Source organism: Meleagris gallopavo, chromosome 5, assembly GCF_000146605.3.
Source record: "Meleagris gallopavo isolate NT-WF06-2002-E0010 breed Aviagen turkey brand Nicholas breeding stock chromosome 5, Turkey_5.1, whole genome shotgun sequence".
Lineage (NCBI taxonomy): Eukaryota > Metazoa > Chordata > Aves > Galliformes > Phasianidae > Meleagris > Meleagris gallopavo.
In genome coordinates, this window is record NC_015015.2 from 16,868,292 (window position 1) to 16,887,005 (window position 18,714).

Below are 18,714 nucleotides of genomic sequence, written 5' to 3' on the forward strand. Positions count from 1 at the left end.
TTTGTTGTGTGTGTGTGTTGGTTTTTTATTTTTTTTTCTGGTTTCCTGAAGGAGGCAGTCAAGGTTTGGAAAACATTTTTTTTTAAAATTGCTCCTACCTTTTTTATTACATGTCCACTGATGAATGCCATCTTTTGATCTCCACCTCTTCTTTTTTTGAGCATCAGATTTCCCTTACAGCTCCCACTGATTGCTTTTCCTTTACACCCTCCCCCTCTCCACTTGCTCAGACATTTTTCAGATCCATTCTGTTTTCCATCCAATGCATACTTGTGAATTTTGCATCTTTTGTGAATGCGTAATTATTGTCAATTCTGAAGCCATGAATCTTTCTGAATCTTTTGGCTGTCTCTTACTTCTGAGTGTTTCCTACACCCTCTCCTGCAATGGCTGTGTGGATTTTGTCAAGACAGGATTACAGGAAGACCCCAGATAACAATTTTCTGGGATCCCAAAACAATGAGTTTTGCATATTTACAGCAAATAAGTGTTTGCTTCAAGAACTGAGAGTCACTGAATGCAATATTAGCATGCAAAATCTAATTGTCATCACAAGGAAAGGTCACTGAAATCCAAGTATAATGTTACACAGTTTGAACCTGTCTGCAGGACGTCCTGTGTTCTCTTAAGAGTTAAGTATAATGTACACAGGGCTACAGGCAAATCATGACTGCAAATCAATCTGCTGCTGTAGAACTGCAAATCATATAGTATTTAACATATTGATAAATGTATAATGAACTATCAATTGAGATAATGTATTGAGTGAATTAGAATTCAATTACAAAACGGAGGTTATTGGGAAATTGACCTGCGAATGGTTCATGCTTAGCTGATGCCGAAAACAGGTGACTTGGCTTTTTATTCAATATGACTTATTTCACAGGCTCATCCCAGAGCAGAATACGAAGCAAAAGTTTTAGAAAAATCACTGAGGAAAGAACACAAACATAAAGAGGTATGGTAAAAATATTAATTTTTTCATTCTATAAAAAAAAGCTTTGATAAAGGCCATTTATAGCAGGCAGTGACTTCAACCAGGAGAAAAAGAATAGAAATAAGTTACAATGATAATAATAATAATAAAACAAAGAATAAAAAACAAAACAGAGACACTGTAGATAGCATTTAAATTCCAGATGTTTTCAGCCCTGACATACATATGTACTCACATACTTAAGACCCAAATAAGCCTAGAAATGCCTTCAGTGGTATGGTTGGATATGGAATTGTTGTTTAAGAAATCTTGTCTGATTGAAGGGGCTGTCCTGTTAGGCTAACCAATAAAACTTAAAAATAGAAAAATAGAACAAAACATCTTACTCTATGCTATTACAAGTGCCTCAGGAGAGGTTCACTGTCTTGTAAGCATCCATCCTCCCGCAAGCAGGTCAACCTGCGGGGCTGAAATCTGGTGCTTCTCATACAGAGGTTTTGGCTATGTGGGGAAGCCTTGGCATTGTTGTGGCTGCCTTAGGGAAGCTCCTGGGAGCCCCAACATCTGCTTTTGCCTTTTTACTGATAGTGTAGGTCAGGCAAGGCACTGCTTTAACACTGCTCTTAGAAGATAAATGTCCTGCTGCTGAGCTGGGATCTGACTGTGCTTTAGATCTTGGGACTGTTTTGTAAATAAAAATATTTCTAGAGCATTAATTGGGAGCACTAACACCAGTTTTCTTGCCCAATTCCAGCTTTGATATTAACTTTCTGCCTTTTAAAACCATAACTTCCATTATATTTCACCGGATAAGGTATTGCTCACTTTTGCTTTTACCTTGCTCTTGACACTGATGTGAATACGGTGCTGCCAGCCATCCTCGAGTGCATCTCACCCGCAGCCAGTACAGTTCCTTTGAACAGCTTAAGGACTGCTGGACCTCTTTTTCAGTATGCTGATGTCAATGCATTCTAGTTAATGGAGGAGGTACAGCATGAAAGCTGTCTCGTGCAATGTGGAATACCTGATTTAAATCCCTAGCAGGAGAAAAAGAATTCAGATTGCTGCCTTCTTATATAAACATTTGAATGTAGATTTTGTTGAATTCTACCAGAAATATGCAACTCGCTGTTCCTTTTGGTATATTAGGAATTCAGATCCTGAATGTGGAAGATTAGGATAATCAGACAATTAATCGTAACCTCAAAATATCAGAGTAGGAAAGCTGAGCAATAAAGAGAGAGGTTTTTTTTAACCAGACTATTTATAACTTCTTGGGCTGCATTCAATATGGATGTTGCTAATTTGGGAAACGTGAGAAAAGAAGTTTTTTTCTGAAAGACTTGGTAATTATCTTTCATTGGGATCTAGAGTGTTCGGGTTCAAATTCAACAGTTGAATGTCAACTCATAAACTTTGTTAAAGGAAAACTATCTAATGTCACCCCAGAACTTGCTCGCGTTTTTTCAAAAGAAGACTGATTAAAAAATTGCATACATCCTTCTGAAAGGAAAAATACTTTGGACATCCTTTACACATCGTAAAGGAACAAGACTGGCATAATCCTAAATTAAAAATGGGAAATTCTTTGCAGGACAGTTTGACCTATCCCAAGATTTAGGACAAAATTTTGTGTTTTGCTGTTATTTTTTAAATTAACCTTAGGCTGCAACACAAAGCATTGAGCAAACAAACAGAGTGCTCACTTGTGGCTAAACTGCAGTGTATACAGAGTTAGTAGAGACTATAGAGATGAATTTAGCGTGCTTTGTAATGCTATATTGCCCGATCCTTTTTTGTTTCCTTTAATTGCCATCAGAAGCATCGGTATTTTCCAGAAGAGGCAGCAAACAAATGGAGACAAAGAGTTAAGACAGTCATGGCTGGGGTGAAATTGGTTCTTTTTATTCAAACTTATGAGGAAGCTCAAATTATGTGTAATTATGGAAGACACAAATCAATTATTTTTGGCTGTTGAACTCTTTTTTAATATTCACATTCAGTTTTGGGTTTCTTTCCCTTCCTCCCCTGGTTTCCTTCAGCACTCTTTTAGCCACCGTTTCTATGCATCCGGAATGGCACTGCATGGCTAACCTTAGGGGTACTGCGCTGGATTGAGGTTATGTTTTGCAGTGGAGCATGGGCTGTGTGTTGCGAAAGTTGCTTGCACTTCCATAAGACAACGTGCATGGAATAAAAATAGAATTTTGAGTAATTTTATGTCCGTTAAAATGTATGCATCATCCTTTCTAATGCTACGTTGTTGTTTATTTTCTGGTGTTTAAAAACAATTCCTGACATGAAAGTTCAGGAAAGACTTGATGAGCAATGCTGCTCTAAATGAAATCTTCATCCCCAAATTCACTGTGGCAAGGTCAATAGATGGTTGATGGGACTTAGGATAGTCTGCAGACTATCTCTACTACACACGTGCATCTTAACTCCCAGTAGCCTGGTCCATCAGATACCACCTGGACGGTCACGTAGTTAAAACTTGCTACTATTGAAGCAATTTGAGGTTGGTCACATCACAGAGCAAGAACTTCCCTGTCAACTGTGTGCTCATCCTGAAGCTTTTTGGTACAGTCTGTATTTCAGTTGGGTAAATGCAAAGCTGCAAATACGGACTGGGGATGGAGAAGGGAAGAAGAGGAAGGATTTTTCCAGGGAAAGGAAAATAAAATATTTAACAGTGGGAGAGATCTTACATCATGGTTTATGACAGGCTATTTGCATGCTTCCTCCAAAAAGTACACAGAAAAATCTGTTTTATTTATACCCGCAATGCAGGCGCTTGAGCAATTTGAACCTAGATAGTAAACAATTTGCCTGTGTGGAATTGTAACTGTAAACACTGTGTCTTTGCATCTGCTAACTGGGTGTGTATTTGTTAGCCTTTGTTTCCCCTCTGTGTTTTTGTCACATGCACAAAATTACATGATCTATCTTTAGTAAATGTACCCTTTCCCCTCCCCAAATTTTAGACGGATAAAGAGAAGCTGACATGGAAGGATCGTTTTCCAGCCTACTTGACCAATTTTGTTGGCATTATCTTCATGGTAAGTATCACTTGGCAAAGGCTGAAATTTATGTTACTGAGTGATCAGAAAGAAGAGATAAGAATGCTAATGAAATCATTTATCAGATTAATGTGGTTCTCAACAACTTCTTCCCAGCAAAAAAGTTCAAACATTTTAGTTTTTTGTAACTTAAAAAGTTTTACAGAAATTGAAGTGCTTGAAGTACTACTTTAGCACTACTCTTGGAAGTGGAAGTACTACTCTTTCCACTAAAGAAAGACGTATATCTGAACATGGTAAAGGAAAAATGAAGGCATGGAGGAGGGGATTACCACTGTGATTGATGGGACAAAGCTTCCCAAGAGAGTGCTCTTGGGAAGTGCTCAAAAAGGAGAGAATGGCATATTTCTTTTCTTTTTTTTTCTTTTTTTCCATTTGTTAATAAGCCATCATCATTTAAAACAAATTTTGAAGGAAATAATAATTCAAGACAGAGTGGCAGTTGGATAAAAAGCTTTTAAGTCCTTTCCAAAGGTATAATACACCAGGCTGACTTAGTCGATAAGTTTCTGGAGATTTTGATGATCAAATGATAAGTAAAAGTGGATCTGTTCTTACAGTGACTAGGAGCCTTAACACAATTTCTGGAGTTGGGATACGGCCCATAGACATCATCTGTAAGGCCATGACTAGGTCTCGCACCAAGTGTTTACAGTTAAATCTTTTGTAAGGGCCTGCGCTGCTCTTATTTGCAGGTGGGGCTGACATTCGCTATAGTGTTTGGAGTCATAATATACAGAATCTCCACTGCAGCAGCACTGGCAATCAGCGCAACTCCATCGGGCCGGTCCAGCGTCAGGGTCACTGTCACTGCCACCGCTGTCATCATCAATTTGGTTGTCATCATTTTCCTGGATGAAGTATATGGCTGCATAGCAAGGTGGCTAACTCAGATCGGTAGGTGCAAGTCCTTAGGTGGTCTTTATTGGAGCAGTTACAAATGAGAGTGCTGGATGGATTGCGTGGTTAACTTCAAACTAGTGAGCAAACCCAGGGAATTCGAGTGGGTGACCTGAGTTCTCACCAATCACTTACAAATACCAAAGCTTAGATGGATTCAGCTTTAAAGTCTAATTGCTAATCCAGTTATGTGTGACAGAGATATAGCTAAATTCCTGTACCTACTCTTGACCTTGACTCTTCTCTATCACGCTGTTACTGCTTTCTTTTTTCTTGCTTATTTGCCATGAGAGATGTCAAGTAATGGAAAACTGTGAATGAAAAGAAAACAAGGCAGAAAAATAAAATAATTCCAAAAAGCAAGACTGATGAAAGGTCCAGACTTCTTTTCAGTTAAGTTCTTGTCCATCCTGCAAATGATTGTCATGGAGGTCAGCCAGATGTGACAGATGCAACTCCAGATGCTGGAGTTGTTGGAATGCAGCTGAACAGTGGGATTCCAGAGGTCTTACCACTGACCTCCCTTAGGGCTGTCTTACTTTACCTTTCTTTGTTTAAAAGGTGGCTGAAAATGCTTTCCAAAGTTCACATTTATTAGGTCATGTAATGTTCCAGGTAGGGCAGTTTCTTAATGTTTCTTACACGTGTCCCATTGGTTCCAGAGGTGCCAAAAACTGACAAGAATTTCGAAGAGCGTCTGATCTTTAAGGCTTTTCTTCTGAAATTTGTCAACGCCTACACACCCATCTTCTATGTTGCTTTCTTCAAAGGCCGGTGGGTAACAAAAAAATCTGTTCAGAGTTTTGGTTCACTGCTTGAGACAGAAGTAAGGTTAGGACTTGGGTGATAAGGAAGATTCCTTGGGGTGGGTGACAGTAAAGATACCACGGGACATGTTCTGGTTAACACAACAGCCTTCTGGCTCTAGTATGATTTATTAGTGCAAGGGCACTAAATGCTGAGGTGTTGTGGGGTGCTGGGCAGCACACAGCTTGCCTGGGGAACAAGGCTGAGGTGGACAGCTTGTGCTCAGCCTGCACAGCTTACTGCCTCCCCACTTCTAACCTTACCTCACTAATTTACTCTCAAATATTTCTTCCCTGTCCCTCTTATTTTGTTTTGTGTTTGTTTTTTTCTCCTTTTTAATATACCGTAGAGGATTTCTGCCAAGATGCACCTATACTATTGTAGGGCACGTGGCTTGCTTTTTATTGAGCTGCTCACTCAGCCCATGGGACTTATTTTTTGAAACTAAAACCAAGAAACTTTCAAGATGATTGATTTCCTTCTCTTTTCTAGAACTAGTCATTAGGTGGCCCTGCTCAATGACATAGCATCTTGCACAAGTTACTTTAGGAATCAAATACTAGAAGTATGAAATTTATGTGAAGTTCTTAATTCTAACTTTTGCACTCTAGGTTTGTTGGACGTCCAGGAGACTACGTCTACATTTTCCATTCTTTCCGAATGGAAGAGGTAATTGTATTTCACCCTACCTGTGCTTGCACCATGTGTGAGTTCCCTCTTCCCCTGTCACAAAGGTGCAACAGGTGTCCTGATTTCCCTTTCCTCTGTCTGCTGCAGTGTGCACCAGGTGGCTGCCTTATGGAGCTGTGCATCCAGCTCAGCATCATCATGTTGGGCAAGCAGCTGATTCAAAACAATTTATTTGAGATCGGCATCCCGTAAGTAGCAACATTTTTTTTCTCTCTCAAACACATCTTTTGCAATGTATCCAATAAACTGTGTGTTCACAATCCTTTGATATGAATGTGGTTTGCAGGCTACCTGCAAGTCCTTTGCAGTGAGCCTCTACATGCCATACAGCAAATGCTGTGTCCTTGCTGCTTTGTAGCTGTCATTACATCCAGCAGAGCATGTCTGAAGAGTTAGGAAATCTATTGTCTTCTTACTGGCTCGCAGTTGGTGCAGTTCTAAATGTGATTCAACCATAACCATATTTCAATACCTGCAGTATCACTGAGTATTGGTACTTCTTTTTAGCATATTGTGCTCTTGCATAGTTTATATGAAAGTAGATACAGAGCTCATTGTGTCTGTTAATGTAAAAAAAACTTACTGTTCCTCATCCACCTGAAAAGTGAGCATTGTGCGCAGAGTGGTATGCTAACTGGATCACTTCCATTTTCCCCAGAAAAATGAAGAAGTTCATAAGATACATGAAATTAAAACGTCGGCGCTCCTTGGACCATGAAGAGCACATGAAAAAAAGCAGCGTTATGAAGTAGACTATAACCTGGAGCCTTTTTCTGGACTTACTCCTGAATATATGGAAATGAGTGAGTGATGTGGAAAGAAGGCGTCTTAAGCGAATTATGCTAACTAAATGGAATGGGAGCTGAGGTTTCTGAACTGTAGGTTTAGAGGACAGTGGATATTGTGCAGAACTTAAACATATGGTCTGTGTGGTCTAGGACAGTAGCACATTTTGGCCAGTTATGGGCTGATTCAGGGATGAATTATGCTATCTGGTGATCATGATCCCTTCTCTAACACTATATTTTAGATATTTTCTTTTAAGCTATGTGACATGTTACTGTTAAATAATTAAACGTGAGATTGGGAGACAGATTGTATCATTTGTTGCACCTTACATGGAAAAAAAAAAATAATCAGTTTAATTCAGATTTGAGTTTCTACTGTCTACTCTCACACCAGGTTTGTTCTGTTTTTTTTAAATCTGACCATAGGTCAGGTTGAACTTGACAGGTCACATATATTGTTTTGCAAGTAATGCATTATCTTGAGTGATTGATATGGAATTTAAGCATTTGATTGATATGGAATTTAAGCACTGGACATCATTCTCTGCATTACTGAAGCTCAGAAGCTGCATTTTTATTCCTCCTTAAAATCCTGGGGAAGCTGAGAAATCTATTCCTCTTAATGCTGTTATTGACAGTGTCAGAGATTCCTGAAGTATCAGACTTAGACAAGCAATTTTATGTAGTGTTTTCAGAAACGACTAGGCAAAAATAATGGAAAAGAATTGTGAAATATGCCTATGCCAAAAATTGGCCCCCCTAGCAAATATAGTGTGAATTAGAATAACTTCGAGTAGTTGTGTCCAGGACAGACAGGAATTGGTCATGTCCTTCCTGAGGCCCAGGTAAGGGGCACAGCACCAGGCCACCAATATGGGCTCTTGTCGCCCACTCTGTAGGGAGAACCTCACCTGGGGCAGATAGGCTGTGGGGGTGGCTGGAGGAAGGGGGAATTGGTTATGAGAGCATGGAAAAGATCTTGGCTTCTTTGAGGTGGGGAACAGCAGTTCAAGGGAGATGTAAATCTCTCTCCATAAGTACACAGAGAGGGCAAGCATTAGGATGGGTGATGAATGCAATTTGAAGAACAAAGCTAGCACAAAAGCTAGCAAAAGAACTGGCGCATACAATCACGGAGAGAGTGGGCTGGCATGCAGAAGGTTTATAAACTTCAGAAGAGTTTCCAGTGGGCTTAGCGAGAGCTGAAGCCTTGCCACGTGGAGCATGACAATCCTATCTGGGAGCTCGTGCTGCCGCAGGAGGCAGCAGGTGGCAGAAGAGCTGCTGTCATCCCACATTCCTCATTCCAGATAGCTCCCACGGTTGGGACCTGCGTGGAGCAGGACTCCATCCTGCTGCAGCACAGCATCCCTTTGCCCCTGCCTTGCTGGAGGGACACAGAGGCAGCAAGCAGCTGGGACAGCATTGCTGCGATGAAGCTAGGAATTCCCCTGTTTCCATGGTCATTTGGCCTTACTGTACATCTGCCTGATGAAGAAACTGCAATTTATTCTCCCAGCAGGTGTTGTCTTATTAGAATTTTGGTGAACAGCACTGACATGATGATGTCAGAGCATCTGGACAACTCTCTAAAAATATGATCAGATTTTTGTGTGGTCCTATGTAGAGTCAGGAGTTGGACTCGATGATCCTTATGGGTCCCTTCCAACTTGGGATATTCTATGACTCTGTGTATGCATTTGATAAATCTAAATCAATCCACTGACATTCTTTTTTCTTCTCAGTTATTCAGTTTGGATTTGTAACTTTGTTCGTCGCATCCTTCCCACTGGCACCTCTGTTTGCTTTGTTGAACAACATCATTGAAATCCGTTTAGATGCAAAAAAATTTGTTACAGAGCTGAGGAGACCAGTAGCAGTCAGAGCAAAGGACATAGGTAACTGCTCATTGCTGCTGTCACTCTCTGCTTGTTTATTCCTGGACTGATGGCAGGATGCTATTGTGCTGAGTTGGTCTCATTAACAGGAAGACATTTATAGGACAATTCAAAACATTATACTGTGGCTTAACTGTGAACTGTCATAACTTACAAGGCTTTGCTTTCAAAATAGAAAGACCGGTGCTTTAAATCCAGATGAATATTTTATTAGGTAAACAGTGTCATTTTTCAAAGCAAAGTGATCAATACAGTAGCAAAATATCTCACTTGGCTCTGCACACCAGCAGTTTTTCCTGGCAATGCAGTTTTCTTGCAGAAGCAAAAATTTCTGTGTTTAATAACTCTGGACTGGACTGGGGAAATAGACTTGGGAATGAGAAAATACTTGAATGCCTGTGGATAAGCATGTCCTTTCATCCCTGCTGGAAGAGCATTTATCCCAACTCATTCCTGAAGCTGGAAAGCTGCAATGAACCTGGTTGGAACCCAGCTCTGTAGTCGTACAGCAGCAACAGACCAATCCTCCCCTTTCCTCAAAACCTCTAAAGAAATAGCTACCTAAGCATAATTTTGGAAGACAGAGTTGGAATCACTTTGCTTTATGGGTCCTTAAATTAGTCTCTTACAAATTATTCTTTTTAATTTCAATATTACTCTAGTTTGGCACAGTCCTAACTCTGTAATCTGAAAAATGTAATTTATTTAATTTTAATGACTGGCACAGCATTCACGTTTGTCTGTTTTCTTAGGAATCTGGTACAATATCCTCCGGGGGATAGGAAAGCTTGCTGTCATAATAAATGTAAGTAATTCTGCATGAATAAAATCTTACTTCAATAGGCTGGCTTCTCCATTCTGCTCCATTAGTTTTATCTCAGCTTAAATCTCTCAAATTGAGTGAAAGCAAATGATTCAGAATTTTGCTAAAATATTGCAGTCGGATCCAGTGGTTTCTTTAAAGTTGAGACAGTTTTGCACAGTGGTGCACTGGGGACAGAAAATGGCCAAACTTCAGTATTCAGAACAATAGGGAGAACTGAAAATCTGAGTACAGCCTGCCCTCAAAATGCAGTGCTCTCACTCAGATAGCACTGATAATCGATGAAGATATTTTTAGTTACTTCAGCACTGAATATCCTATCCACTGGAAAAATTTTAGCCTACCTTTATGTTGGCATATTTTACATCATCTTGATTCTTCAGAGAAGTTGTGTTCCCTCTCACTTTCTTTCCATTATGTTCATTTCTAATATCCTAAATAAATATAAGTCCACTTTTGTCACCTTCATCTGGCAACGGATGAAAAGAACAGTTGAATGACAAGCTGAAAACATGTTTCTAATATAGCACAATAGCAGCTGTGCAGGGCTTACAGCCACACGTCCATGGGCTCTTCTCTTTTCTCCCCATTATTCAGAGTAGAAATCCCTTAGCTTTGTCAACAGGTGTCTGTTCTTTAAGGCCAAACCGTTCTGGTGGGTATCTGGGACTCTGCCTTAGTTTGTCTTTACCATTTCTCATCTTTTCCTTTGGAAATAATTTATCTGTTTTTCTCTTTTCTCCCCTGTAGTTTCTCTTCATCATTATCCAGTGTTATTTTCCTTCTTTGACCTATGCACTGTCAGTTTTTATCACAGAACAAGTAAAACACTTTGTACTGTGTTTGTTCCACGTGTACACGAGACTTATGCCAGTGAAAGTGTTTTGCAACAATGATAAATAAGAACAGCGAGAGTTATGAAGATGTCCGTTCACTTGGCTGTCCTGTACTTTGTGTATGACGTTTTTACAAAACCTTTTAAAATAACCAAACAATGTGGAACTTTTGTGACCATAAAAATAAAACTGGCTTAGTCTGCTTATCCTTTTACCCCACTGGAGCTAAAGAATATGTAAAATTAATGGGCTTTCACAGTGCAATGAGACTTTAGAGTGAACTCACTGTAAGTTGTTTGCAGAACAGAAAAGGAAATCATGTAAATAAAACAATTAGACCTCATGAAATGCATAGGGGTCAAGTTGTCATAGGGGCACAAGGAAACAGCAGTGTGTTTTGCTTTACCCTGACGCTGGGATGCAGCAGCTCCATGCTCTGGGGAATTCAGATTGTCACCACATACAAATCTTAGTCAACGTGGAACTGCTCTATATCATGCCCTGCAACTCGAAAGTGTCAGCAGTAAATACTACCTTGTTACAGCTGTTAATATTCCAGTTAGGGGCCTGTACACTGCAGTCTCCACCTTGTTTCTGCAGCAACCCCTATATGACAGCCTCTTATTTGTATAAGCTGTGTGAGCAAGACATACTTAAGTGTGTTGTTAACTTAAAACAGTGCCTGAATATTGTGCTCATTCTTTACTCTTATGGCTTAGGCATTTGTGATCTCATTCACATCCGACTTCATTCCACGCCTCGTGTACCTGTATATGTACAGTGAGAATGGCACCATGCATGGCTTCGTGAACCATACACTATCCTCTTTTAATGTCAGCGATTTTCAAGCAGGAACAGCTCCAAACGACCCCATGGAACTTGGCTACGAGGTTCAGATATGCAGGTATTCTCTTGAGTAACAACAATTTTAAGTGTTTTACCAGCTGAGAACGTGACAAACTCTAATATTCCTAGGGTAGACTTTGGTCCCTTGTATTTACAACATCTTTTGAGCACCTTAGTAGACTTTCATATTGAATAGAGCCATTACCTTGAAAGTCTTGCCTTACAGATTAACCACAAGACCTGAATATGAAGTACCGCGTATTTTGGGAAACAGAGTAGCATTAGCAAATTCAGTGTTTGTCTCTACAAAGATTTTTATTACAATGTATTTTCAGGAAAGGAGATAAATAATGATAAACAGCATAATGATACTTTAAGGGAATAAAATGATGTCAATCATGGTATTATATCACAGCCTTCTAATTGGATGACTGACTTCACAGTATACTTCTCCAATTTCTGTAGCAATTGCTGATGACAGTAATAGCAGCCTGATCTGCATTGGAATTTAAGACCCACTGAAAGTGTGATTACGCAGGAAATATCCATGCCTGTAACAATTTCTACATATTATTTTCGTTGCTAAAGGCAAATTATTGTTTGCATATTTCAGCTTATCAAGCAGTCTGGCTCTGAAATGCTGAAATGCATACTTTGCCTACACTGCCTTAGATATGCATCGTCTTCAAAACAAATGTTTTCAACCTTATAAACTGGAGACGAAAGCGAAATGGAAGCACTTGGAACAGCAAAACTGAAAGACTAAATAGTAGGGATAAATGGTGGCAAGGAGGAAGACAAACTAGGGGAGGGAAGAAAAAAAGAAAAGTAATTCTAGTATACATACACTGAAAAATTACACAAATTGACCAGGAAAGAAACAAAACATTTATAGTTTTTTGTTTTTTTTTTAATCTTTAATTTATTCTTTATATATTGACATAGCAGATTAACTTGCATTGAATGCTAAATGCTAAATGGAATGCTGAATGACTGCTAAACAGAAAATTCACCCTGAGATGAAAGAGAGAACCAACCAAAATTACATGTATATCAGCTTAGCATATTTTTAATTTCTCCCAATTTCCTCCCAGTGAACTTTGTACAGACGATAAATTAGGCAGGCAAACACGTTTTTAGTACAGAACTTACAGAAGAGAAGTGTTAGGGTGTATTAGTGTCACAGTCCAATGGAAAAATGGCAGTTTCCTACTTTCTAATCCCATCCTCTTTCTTCCATTTCTCCACATTCCAGGGATTTTTAAATCACTTGAAAACAGGGGTTCCTAGTTCTTCCTAAATATTAACAGGTTGCTATATTTTAAATTAAATATGTTTTTCTTGGTCCAGTTCCTAAGAGGTTATTATTGATTAGCTCACAGTTTTTTTTTTTGAAGCTATAGCTAAGGGAAAATTTTCATGTTCTTTCTATATTTTGGCAGTGATCTTTTGCCAATCATGATCCAGTAGAATGCCATGTAGCACAGCACACATTATGGACTTGAGATCAGTATTTTCACCTTTAAAGTTTGGCTGAAAAATAAGTTTGCAAATTTAGTTTAATTTAAAGCTTATTTCAAACAACGACGACAAAAAAGTAACCAGACTGAGTTGTGTTGTTTGCTGTCTTTATGCAGAGTTTATTTTATTTGTACTTAGAGTTTATATTATTTATAATCAGAGGGTATTAAGATTGAAGACTTTTAATTTTGAATAAAACTTAAAGGCTGTGGGAGGTTCAGCTGTGTCTTGTTTGTGAGAGGTGAATACAAAGCCATGTTGTAAAAGTGAACGTTCTTTTAGACTATTTGATCTACTCAAGCCATTCAGAGTTAACTCCTTGTTGTGCTAAAGCGTCTGAATGGCATCGCTGATTTACTGAGTCTTGTTTTGCAGGTACAAAGATTATCGAGAGCCCCCCTGGTCTGAGAATAAGTATGACATTTCAAAGGATTTCTGGGCTGTCCTAGCAGCAAGATTAGCATTTGTGATAGTTTTCCAGGTATGTTATGACTGCAGACTTCTACTATGAGAAAGAAAAAGAGTCGTAATATTTATTTAGCTAAATACAGCAAGCCACACCAAGGAAACAGTTAATAGGCCAAGGAAAGTATCTTCCTTTACAGCTGTTTCTTGAAAAATCAAAGGAATTTGCCCATTTTTGTTTACCTGTCTACCTCCCATACAGTCCCAGATGTCCCCCAGCAGTGGGTTACTTCATTCTCAGTGATTCTCTTAATTGGTTTGATGCAGAAACAACTTAATGATCTTAGTGAACAGGACAGCACAAGACTGCTGCTAATTAGATCCTTCCAGTAGGACATTTACAGTGAAGAAACATAAATTTCCTCCAAAATAATTTCTAGACCAGGCCAAGAAATGAAATTTCCAAGATTTCCCAGTTGTATTTTATTTCATGTCTGAACAACATGGCAAAACCTGGTAATTTTTCATTGAATTACATCGTTCAGTCACAACAATCAAGATGGTTATTGTGATACAGGTGTTTTAATCCCACCTTACTTAATCTTGTTTCAATTATTATTATTTTTCTGGGGAAACGTTTGGGAAAGCTTTCCCTTTCATGGAATCAAGATTTTAAATCAGAAATGTTTCATGATTTTTTTTTTTGGCCAGCTTTCATCATTTTTACCTCTTCCTTATTTGCTTCTGCCTTGCTGATGAAATACTGGACCTGATGGAGTTTTACCTTTTGATTTCTAAATGGCTCTAACAATATCTGTAGATAAATCATAAAGATCTGCACCTGGTATTTTTCACTATTTCTAATATGAACAGGAAATTGAGGTAAATTTGGCTCGGTATCACATTTGTAGCATGCAGTTGAGCCCAATTCAAATATTGTCTTTTCTTTGTTCTTCCTTCTCAGCTACAGTGAAATGATCCCTTCCCCTACAGTCATCCTTTCATTTGCCCAGGCTGACATTTTCTCACAATTTCATTTTCAGAATTTGGTCATGTTTATGAGTGACTTTGTTGACTGGATTATCCCAGACATTCCCAAGGACATTAGTCAGCAGATTCATAAAGAGAAGGTTCTCATGGTGGAGGTCTTTATGAGAGAAGAGCAAGGGAAGCTGCAAATGGAAACCTGGAAAGACAAGGACAAGAAAAAAGGTGAAAACTGTAACAATCACAGCCCCAGACTCTCCCTGAGCCACAGTGGGAGCTTGTCCTCCTGTCACTCGTATCCTGTTGACGTATAGAAGAGGATAGAGTTGATTGTGTCGGGGCATTCCACTGGTACATAAGCCATCACATAAAGGGCAGGATTGAATAATGGACAACCTGCTGCATGTTGAAGGATGTGCTGCCATTTTGCTCCCATCTTTGTGAGAAATGCTCTTCTTGCAAATATGGAGGACCATATTCTATTTCTGATAATGTGTTTTATTTTTTCTTTTGCACAAGCAGTAATGCAGGGAATTTTTATATTTCATCATTAGATAACACTATTTACATTGATGTGCATTAATAAAGATGTACTTAGTATGTCTTGATAGAGATATTCTCTGAGAATTTGACTTTAGGCTAATAACTAAATCATTAAAGCTGAATTTTAAATAATGATAATACTACTAATTTAAAATATTTTTGGAGCCCCAGACTTGCAGCTCTGTCAGAAAACTTTGTAAAGCATATGCAAAATCAGCATTAGAATGTGCCCTGGTATACTTTTTGGCAGGAGAGGAGCCATGTAAAGTTTACCAGACTTACTTGCTGTCAAAGATACGGTTTAGCTCTGCTGGCAGACATCTGTGTTTGAACCTGCAGGTCTGAAACAAAGCTCCCATTGAGTTTTAGGGTCAAATATATGCCTAGGGCACATGTGGTTGTCTGCTGCATGCCTGAGACTTCCACTGGGCATTGCTCTCTTCACAAGCATCAGGAAAATGGATCTGGAAAAGACCTCCTTACCAATGCACGGCTGATGTGGTGGAAGCTACCTCGGTGCCCAGGCTGCATCACCTGTGTTGGAGCGGTCCCCAGAGGCTCCTCACCCATAGCAAGGCAGCAGCAGCACAATTTTGGAGATCTTCCCAGCAGGTCGATTACTGTGGAGCATTTTGGTAAATGCCCTGAATTAATGAGCACATGTAGAGCTACGAGTCAACTGCCCTGCCTGATATGCAGACACCATTCTTGCTGAGGGGAGTCCCTTTTTCCCTTTGTTTTAGCACATCCCCTTTTTAGTCAGGTTTTTCTCTGTAGCCTTCTGTCCTCTGCAGGAGGAGGGAGCCGGTTGCCCTTGCAGAATTTGTACTGCTGAGTGGCATTTCCCAGAGGCTATGCTGGAAGGGTAAATCCAAAACATGCACCGCTCAGTGTCTTCAAGGGAAGTTTAGCCTGCACTGGGGCTACAGGACCAGACCTACAGTTAGTTACATAACTTCTCTTTTGTCTTAAAATACCCTATCTTTTATACACGGAGCTTCCTTAAATAGAAGTCTAAAATCCTTCCTTATGAAGCCTATCTAAATCTCATCGGTTCGACTCTTTTTAAGTATAGTACATTTTAGTTTTGCTTTGTCAAATGATGAACTGCACTTCCAAATAATATTGGTGCAATTAACCTCATTTCTTTTATCGCTTTGTCTTGTCCATGGCGCTTGCATTATGAATATAAAACTGAAGAATAAAATAAAAAGTAAAGATTTCTTTAAAATCTAACTACTGTATGGTTTGTTACAAAACCAAACGTCAAGACTGTTTTCAGTAGTTGTTTCTTTATTCTTTTCCTTCTTTCTTTGCCAAACTAATTTAAAGATTAATGCCAGAACTAAAAAGAAAAAAAAGAAAAAAAGCCATATCTAGCTTTTGATATATTTATTTGTTTTAAAGTATGTGATAAACTTGATATTTTTCTGTAGTCTGTCCAAAAAAGGCACCAGAAAAGATATTATGTGGAAGAAAGAAAATGGTATTAACCAAATATTCTTGAAGCTTATTTAAAATATTGATCCAACCAAAGATTTTTATTAATAAAGGGCTTATATTTTGTTAACTCTTGTTTCTGTTGTATTTTGACCTGCAGGAATGTCACTATTTTTTAAATTTGTAATTTATGATAGCTTAATCCAATAGGGCCAAATCCTGCCTGATTTATTCACACTATAAGCATTAAGCCTGGCAGTAAGTATTTACAAGGTCAGGCCCGTGGATTGCAAGAAGTGCAAATAAATTAAGCAGAATTTTGTCTGTAAATCCTATGGAAGTGTTCTTTCTCTCATTCCGTGGTAGCCCAAAAGATCTAGAAGAAAGCTAAACGTGAACTACCTATTCTGAAGAGACATTTTATGGAACTTCCTCTAAGGGAATTTCACCTGTAAATACTGATCTGACAGTGTTCCCAGCTTAATACTGACATTCCTGTAAATGGTAGACCTATATCCTGAACACATACTTATCAAAAATTTTCATTATTTGCTGAAATCATGAAATAGTAACAGTGGCTTATATTTTCTTTTGTACAGTAAATTGTTTGAAATGGAATTTTGTATATAAAAAATGTATTACTACTTAGATAACTATAAAACTTTCATGGAATCCTTTTTTTAAGAAAAGTAAATATATACTAAATCTGTTTTAGTTCTTTTTTTTTCTTTTCTTTTCTTTTCTTTGAGCATTTATTTGAAATAAACTTAAACGTGCCAGAGCTGATTCTGTGGGGTGGGCTCACTTCCCAGTCCTCCTTGTGCTCTGAGTGCAACTACAAGTACTGCTAGGTTGGAGAAATACAGTAACTTGTGCTTGTTTGCATAAAAAAATGGATCGTTGACACTCTGCAGTGCTCCTTATGTACTCAGACTGCAGAGACCAGAACCAGGTGGTTTTTTTCTGCAGATATTGACTTCTCTGTTTATAGACATCTTCTTGACAACTGAGATTGCAAGTCTTGTGTTCTGGTTGCTGTAGTTCTTTGGGTCAGAGTGCCATTAAACCCCACATGGAAATCTAATGCATCCTGCCTTAGGTGTTTCTGTCTCCATAAGCACAAAGAGAGATTTGGCTTCTAGCACAGATGTGGATGGTGCATACACAGTGACAGATCTGACAAATCTTAACCTGGGAGCTTTAATTTTCTTTTGACCTCAGTCTTAGGCATTTAGCAGAATGTAACCTGCAAGAGTTTTCAGCAAGACTTTTGAATTGAGCTCATAACAAGAGTACTACTTGGTTTGTTCATTTAAATTGAAAAATGTATTCATAATTAGAAAAAAATATAAATGGTAAACTAAAGGAATGAAACTCAGCGATTCCATGGGCTGTGTCCTGAGTGCAGGCCTGGAGTTGCACTGTAGGCCACTTTAATTGGACAGTGGGATTTGTGCAAGTAGAGTCAGGTATAGAACCTCACTTGCCTTTTCCAGACTTTTCCTTTCTGACTTTTCTGTGAGAAGGAAAAGAATGATTCTTCATTCCAGTTCTTCCTTTTTATCAGAAAATATTAATACTTCTAACTGTAATTGAATTTATTTGGTAGGTAAGAATTCTATTCAGAGATAATGGCTGTGAAAACCAATTCCTAAAAGCTGCAAGCTTTTAGGGACTACGTACCACATTGTCAAGCACTGCAGTTGGTTTGTGTTGTACTTGGATTTGTTTGTTGTCCAAACAAAGGTGAGACCTTATTTTTCTTCAAAAGATGCATCTTTGAATTAAGCAACAATCTGTATCAAATAATACTTCTCATCATTCTAAGTAACTTTTGTAGGAGCAGGTATATCACTGCCTGCTTGGTAGCTGATTTGGTTTTGCTGGTTCTTAAGAACATAACTGTTGAGCTGAGTTCATGAAACATCATCTTCCACAAAGATTTGCACCACAGTTCTGTTCCTATTCCTGAAAGGTTGGTTGGTGGGTTTTTTTGTTTGTTTGTTTGTTTGTTTGTGATGCAAGTAGTAACAAATGCTGGTTATACTGATGGCAAATTTGAGGAAGAATTATGCTAATAAGGATTTAATGGAAGAGGTGGGGAGAAAGAAAGAGAAGCAGGGAACTGGAAGTGACCAAGGAATAACTGAGGCAGCTGGATGTGACTTGCAGCTGCCATAGGGGATAGCTATTCATCTTGTGAATGACTTTCT

The 18,714-nt window shown here is 38.7% G+C and overlaps 1 protein-coding gene across 1 annotated transcript in view; it reads left to right on the forward strand.

Moving 5' to 3' along the window:
• Positions 1-16,413, forward strand: part of ANO1 (anoctamin 1) — a 71,596-nt gene extending 55,183 nt beyond the window's left edge. The window contains 14 exon segments of the mRNA XM_019615483.2: positions 52-63; positions 887-958; positions 3,922-3,996; positions 4,713-4,914; positions 5,580-5,691; positions 6,336-6,393; positions 6,502-6,602; positions 7,073-7,143; positions 7,146-7,217; positions 8,948-9,100; positions 9,853-9,905; positions 11,479-11,663; positions 13,502-13,607; positions 14,575-16,413. Coding sequence (XP_019471028.2) covers positions 52-63; positions 887-958; positions 3,922-3,996; positions 4,713-4,914; positions 5,580-5,691; positions 6,336-6,393; positions 6,502-6,602; positions 7,073-7,143; positions 7,146-7,217; positions 8,948-9,100; positions 9,853-9,905; positions 11,479-11,663; positions 13,502-13,607; positions 14,575-14,832 — 1,530 coding nt within the window. The 3' untranslated portion in view covers positions 14,833-16,413.
• The last annotated feature ends 2,301 nt before the right edge of the window (positions 16,414-18,714 follow it).